We start from the raw sequence: 6,120 nt of genomic DNA, 5'->3' as shown, positions 1-6,120 counted from the left end.
AGACAGCAGGAACCCTCCTTCCATGAGTCATCTGCACCCCACATGGCCCTTATCCTGCTCACTGTAACCCGGGGTAGGCAACCTATGGCACACATGCCGAAGGCAGCATGCGACCTGATTTTCAGTGGCACTCACACTGCCCGGGTCCTGGCCACCAGTCCGGGGGGCTCTGCATTTTAATTTAATTTCAAATGAAGTTTCTTAAACATTTTAAAAACCTTATTTACTTTAATATATAACTAAACTATTGTATGTATAGACTTATAGAGAGAGACCTTCTAAAAACGTTAACATGTATGACCGGCACGCGAAACCTTCAATCAGAGTGAATAAATGAAGACTCGGCACAGCACTTCTGAAAGGTTGCCGACCCCTGCTGTAACCTCATAGCCCCCCGCCTGGGTCTGCATTCCCCTCTGTGCCCCATGGACCTGCTGTGGCCCTCCTCCCTGTCACCGTAGCCTCCTTTCATCCGCATTCACCTCCAACCCATGCAGTGCGGCTGGGATCCTGCCCCGTGCCCGTAATCTGCCAGCCACCCCCCGCCTCCCCACACTGTGTATTCCCCATCCCACACAGGCCTGCTGCACTCCCACTGACACTGCCACCTGACAACCTCCCCTCGCCCCAGCCTGAACTCCCCCTCGCCTGCTGCAGAATCAGACGCCCCCATGCAATACCGGCCAGAATTCAGCACCCAGCTTTTTGGGAAATCCCCATTATAATTAACCACTGCCAGGCTGCCTCTGACGCTCCCACCTCTGGCCACGTGGCAGCCACACAGACCCCACTGCTAGCTGCATCCTGAAGCAGTTCATTATATCATCCCCGCAGGCTGCAGCGCCCCATGGAGACTTCCTGAGAACCCAGGGTGCAGTGAACGACGCCTTCGAGCCGCTCAGCTGGCGAGGGCTGTGTCTGGTTCACATTCATTCTCTAGCACAAGACGCTCACGTGCGCTGGTCGGCTGGTATGTCAAGGACGCGGGTCTGAGGACATCTCATTGTCCCAACAGTTACCGGTGGGGCGGCTCCTGCTTCTGTGGGTAGGACAGGTGCGCATGCTGCACGCGGAAAGGCCGCGGGCTGAGTAGGGGGATGTGTCCAATCAGACGCAGAGGGGAGCCCAGACATGGGATGCTGGAGTGAGACGGTGGCGACTGGCCTGAGCAAGAGGCCAGGGGAGGCAGGTTTCGGCTGGGAGGGGCAACGGGCACAGGGAACGGTATGATGGCATCAGAGGGGACCAGCAGGGCAGGGCTGTAGCCATAGCGGAGCTGGAACATCTTGGGAGAGGCTGCGTTTTGCACCAGGGCAACTTGGGCTCGGGCTGGGCTCAGTGGGGCAGCTCGCTGCCCCTCGCAGCACGTGGGGAGCCACCTGGGCTGCTTCTCCTTCCGCAGGAGCTGCTCCAGTTTCTCCACCTGTGTCCTGCGGAGATGGGACAGCATCCGGCTCTGCTGAAAGAATTCCAGGAAGGCATCCAGGGGCAGCTCCCGGCCCAGGAACATCGCCACCTGCGCCTGTGGGGCACGGAGAATGGGATGTCAGCCTGGGATGGGGGAGGGGAGCAGGAACACACAAATCTAGGGGGCCCATGGGACCCCAGAGACCGACAGCAACAGTGAGCCAGAGAGCAGGCAGGAACCACGCAGAGCAGCAGGGGACCCCCAGGAACCCGATGGGGCAGCCGAAGGAGAGGATGCTTTGGGGGTAAAATCCTGAAGTCAGTGGGGGTTTTGACATTGACTTCAGCAGAGTCAGGATTTCACCCATGGGACCTGCAGTCTCCCAAGAGGACGCAGGTGACACATGGCTTGGTGGCCAGCTCCACGCAGCTCCCATCGCTACTGACTAACAGTACTGCCAGTGGCACTGTGGCGCCGGGCCCAGAGTCAGAAGGGGCCCCAGCCAGCCCGATTCCCCAGCCGGCTAGGAAAGCCGCCCCTGCTCCGCCCCCACCTCTTCCCACCCCTGCTGTGCCCCAGCCTCACCCCCATTCCACCCCTTCCCCTGAGGACTGCAGCAGGGGTCGGGCACACCCTGCACTCACTGGGCGGTGGTAAGTGGAGCGACCCAGCCCCAGCCCGCTCCGTGCTGCTGGCTCCCAGTTGCGCTGCTGCTGAGTACTGGGGGGGGGGGCGGTTCCCCCCTGCCCCCAAAGTCCCAAGGCTGGGACCCAGGGGAGCAGAGCGGAGCAGGCTGGGGCCAGGTCATTCCACTTGACAGAACAAGGAGCAATGGTCTCAAGTTGCAGTGGGGGAGGTTTAGGTTGGATATTAGGAAAAACTTTTCACAAGGAGGGTGGTGAAGCACTGGAATGGGTTACCTAGGGAGGTGGTGGAATCTCCATCCTTAGAGGTTTTTAAGGTCCAGCTTGACAGTGTCCTGGCTGGGATGATTTAGTTGGGAATTGGTCCTGCTTGGAGCAGGGGGTTGGATTAGATGACCTCCTGAGGTCCCTTCTAACCCTAATATTCTATGATTCCCGCTGTCCCGTGAGTGTGCCCCAACCCTGGCCCCAATCCGCTCTGCTCTGCCACTCGTGCTGAGGGGCGGTTTTCCCCCGTCCCCCAAGCCTGGGGAGGAGATGGAGCAGTGGGGAAGGGGGGACAGGAGTTAAGAGGCATGGGGGAAGGAAGGGGGTGGGATGAGGAGGAGATGGAGTGGTGGGGAAGGGGCATGGGATGGGGAAGAGAAGGAGATGGGGGAAGCGGGGGCAGGGAAGCTGGAGCCCAGCATGTGGCATCCCCTTGGCAGAAACTGGGGCTCCCCTGTTAAGCAGGCCCATCAAACCCTTACCCTGACTAGCCCCACCTCCCCTGCATCTGTACCACCCCGATGAGCCCCCCCAGACACCCTCCCCACTGAGCCCCAACCACCTGCACCTGGACCCCCACCCAAATGAACCCCACCTCCCCGGCACCTAGACCCCCCCCGCTGAGCCCCAAATACCTTCACCTGGATCCCCTGCAGAGTCCCATTGCCCCTGCAACCCCCCAATGAGCTTCTGTGCATCCAGATCCCCCACTGAGCCACCCGTACCCAGACTGCCCCACAGAGAACTCTCCTACTCCCCCCTGGATCCCCCACACTAAGTCCCTCTGCACTGGGATCCTGCTGCCGGGCTGAGCCTGCTCACCCACACCTGGTGCGCCTGGCACATGGGGGTTTCTGGGGCAGGCCTGGCCCTTGCACTGTGTCAGGGTCGGGTGCAGCCTCATTGCCGAGTCCCTGTCCTGGGGTGGGGTGGGGGGAGGCTGAAGGGGAATCTCCCACCTCCATGCAACCAATGGCCTGTGCTCCCCACTGCCATGTTGGAGTGTCCACATTTATTTATTGAGAAATAAAATTTGCAGAAGGAAGGGGGTGGGCAGTGGAGAGGTCTATGGGTGGGGGGCGCTGGGCGAGCAGTGTGGTGTTCAGGGTGCTGTGCAGTTGTGGTGGGAGGCCAGTGGGGAAGGTCTCTGGGAGGGGTGGGAGCTGGGCATAGAGATCTGTGGTGGAGGTCTCTGGGCGAGGGGGCACTGGGCATGGGGATGGTGTGGTGCGGGCTTGCCTTCCAGGGGAAGGGACATGCTGGCAGCACAGGGCTGGGCAGGCCAGTGTGAGTCTGGCGGCTGCAGGTTTGTAAACAGTGCCCTCCTGCTGGGCTGCGCAGAGCGGGGCTGCTCCCACCCGCTGTGCCTCATTGCCCCCAGCCCGCCCTTCACTCTGGACACTGACCATCCCACCCCCCTGCACCTTGCCCCAGGGGGGCCCACAAATATGTTTGGCGCTGGGCCCACAAAAAGTGAATCCAGCCCTGCTGACCGAGACGTCCCAGGGACTGAGTGGGGGGAAGCGGAGTAGCTACAAGGTGACCAGAGTCAGGCAGGTCAATGGCAAAGCAGGTCCTGCAAACTCACCTCCGACTCCGCTTCGGCTGCATCCAGAGCAGCTTGGAGCTGGCTCAGGGCGCGCTGTGGGCTCCACTTCCTCAGGCAGGTCTCTGCTTGCGGGGAGAGCAGCTTCAGCCAGGGGCATACAAATGAACCCAGCCCTGCAATGGAGCCTCCAGCCACCCCCCTCCGGCCAGTCCAAGGAGAGGCCTCGACCCCATCGCCCAGCCATCGTCCTGCCCTTGGAGGGCCGTCACTTGCTGAGCCAAAAGCTCCTCCCCCAATGGCCATCAAGGCATGGCCCAGCCAGTGAGTGAGAGGCCAGAGCCTTCCTCTCTGCATCCCAGAGCCAGGGAACAGCAGCCCCCAGTGACACAGGGTGGCTTCACTCACCCACTCGCTGCTGCTTTTCCTGACACGCCTCCCTTGTCTCCCGCAGCTCCTGGTACTTTATGGCCAGTGAGGCTTTGCTGTTCTCCAGCCGCGGCTGCAGGGCCAGGTTCTCCTTGGCCAGGGCATAGTTCGAAGCCAGGCAGGTTTCCCGCTCCAGCTGCAAGCTCTGAAACTGCAGGGACATCATAGCTCAGAATTGACACCTTCTCATCTACTATTGGGAGTGGACTACATCCACCCTGATTGAATTGGCTCTGTCAACACTGGTTCTTCACTTGTGAAGTAACTCCCTGTTCTCCATGTGTCAGTATATAATGCCTGCATCTGTAACTTTCACTCTATGCATCTGAAGAAGTGAGGTTTTTACCCACGGAAGCTTATGCCCAAATAAATCTGTTAGTTTTTAAGATGCCACCAGACTCCTTGTTGTTTTTATAGCTCAGAACTAGCACCCTGGGCAGAGCTAGCCACCCCTCAACTCCATTGCCAACGCCACCTGCAGGGCCTAACCCCGCCCTCCAGAAAACACCCCTCAGCACACTGCCAGCCCCACATCTCTCTTCTAACACTAGCCCCACTGACCGGCCCATCACAGCTCAGTCCTCCCCAGAGAGCCCCCCAGTTCACTCAGCCAGCCAAGTACAGAGGGTGTTAACCAGAGCAGCCAGTTCCTCATCAAAATAAGACCTTTTACCAGCTCCGCCTCTCAGGACCATTCTGCTCCCTCCACCGGCTTCCCCAGAAGCAGTAGGGGGGGAAGAGTTCCTGGAGAGAGGCTGCAGCTGCATTAAAATCCAGCCACACAGGTAGGAGCCCCACACACCAACTGGCCTGGGGGAAATTACACAAAAACTCCACACATCTTGAATGAGCCAGACAGCTTCTCTGAGAGCTAAACAGGCTAACACCGGGTATTCCCCCCACCCACAGGCACGAGCCAACCACTGAGACAGGTTTGCTTTCTGACAGGCCCGGGGAAGAGATGCTGGAAAACAGGCAGAGAAAGACTAAAAATAATCTGACCTGATTCCCCAGGAACATATCCCAGCATGTCAGAGCCTAACAAACCTTCACAATTAATTCTAGTGGCACTAGCATTCCTGTGCAGAGCCTGGAAAGTGAACTGGCCATCTACTAGCCAGGGGTCTGATGGTCAGAAGAGGGAAGGGAACAACCTGCAGGGTCAAGGGGAAACGCCCTGGGCAGCAGCCCAGCTTCCCTGTTCACCCAGTGGCTGGTGCTGGGATTTCTAGCAGGATGTCAGCCCCAGACCATGCTGAGGCTCCACTTTTCCTGTCATCCTCTGGCTCAGATAAATTGTGTCTGATTACAGTAACTCCTCACTTAAAGTCGTCCCGGTTAACGTTGTTTCGTTGTTATGTTGCTGATCAATTAGGGAACATGCTCGTTTAAAGTTGTGCAATGCTCCCTTCCAACGTTGTTTGGCAGCCGCCTGCTTTGTCCACTGCTTGCAGGAAGAGCAGCCCATTCAGCTAGCTGGTGGGGGCTTGGAACCAGGATGGACCAGCAGCCCCCCCATCAGCTCCCGGCTCCCCTAAGTTCCCTGTGCTGTAGCCACCCAGCAGGCTAGCAATCGCAGTTCAGCTGTCCCTCCCCGCACTGCCATGTGCTGCTCCTGCCCTCTGCCTTGGAGCTGCTCCCTGAGACTCCTGCTTGATGTGCGGGGGGGGAGGGGAGGAAGAGGGGGGCTGTCAGGGTGTCCCCCTCCCCCCTGCACCCCACTTATCCCATCTTCCATAGAGCAGGGGGGACACACAACTGGGCTCAGGACAGAGGGAGCTTGCTGGCCGCAGTAACTGCGGTCTCAGCAAGCTGATCTAATTAAC

At 59.1% G+C, this 6,120-nt stretch overlaps 1 protein-coding gene across 1 annotated transcript; it reads right to left on the bottom strand.

Annotated features, from left to right (window-relative positions):
- Positions 1–281: 281 nt before the first annotated feature.
- Positions 282–5,707, bottom strand: VPS37D (VPS37D subunit of ESCRT-I). The gene is made up of 3 exons (XM_034752919.1): positions 4,274–5,707; positions 3,908–3,990; positions 282–1,522 (listed from the first exon to the last, which is right to left on the bottom strand). The coding sequence occupies exons 1-3, from the start codon at positions 4,458–4,460 to the stop codon at positions 1,016–1,018; spliced, it is 777 nt and encodes a 258-aa protein (XP_034608810.1). The 5' UTR covers positions 4,461–5,707; the 3' UTR covers positions 282–1,015.
- Between the last annotated feature and the right edge of the window lie 413 nt (positions 5,708–6,120).

The sequence above is a fragment of the Trachemys scripta genome, chromosome 18 (genome assembly GCF_013100865.1).
Source record: "Trachemys scripta elegans isolate TJP31775 chromosome 18, CAS_Tse_1.0, whole genome shotgun sequence".
Taxonomy (NCBI): Eukaryota; Metazoa; Chordata; order Testudines; family Emydidae; genus Trachemys; species Trachemys scripta.
The sequence above is the reverse complement of the archived record's forward strand: the minus strand, read 5'-3'. Positions and strand labels throughout refer to the sequence as shown.

Bases quoted from the DNA above. Each gene is read 5' to 3' on its own strand.
- VPS37D (XM_034752919.1), bottom strand. From the start codon at position 4,460: ATGATGTCCCTGCAGTTTCAGAGCTTGCAGCTGGAGCGGGAAACCTGC. The intron at 3,991-4,273 runs GTGAGTGAAGCC...CCCCGCAAGCAG, and splicing joins GGAAAAGCAGCAGCGAGTGG to AGACCTGCCTGAGGAAGTGG. The intron at 1,523-3,907 runs GTGAGTTTGCAG...CGTGCCCCACAG, and splicing joins CAGCCGAAGCGGAGTCGGAG to GCGCAGGTGGCGATGTTCCT.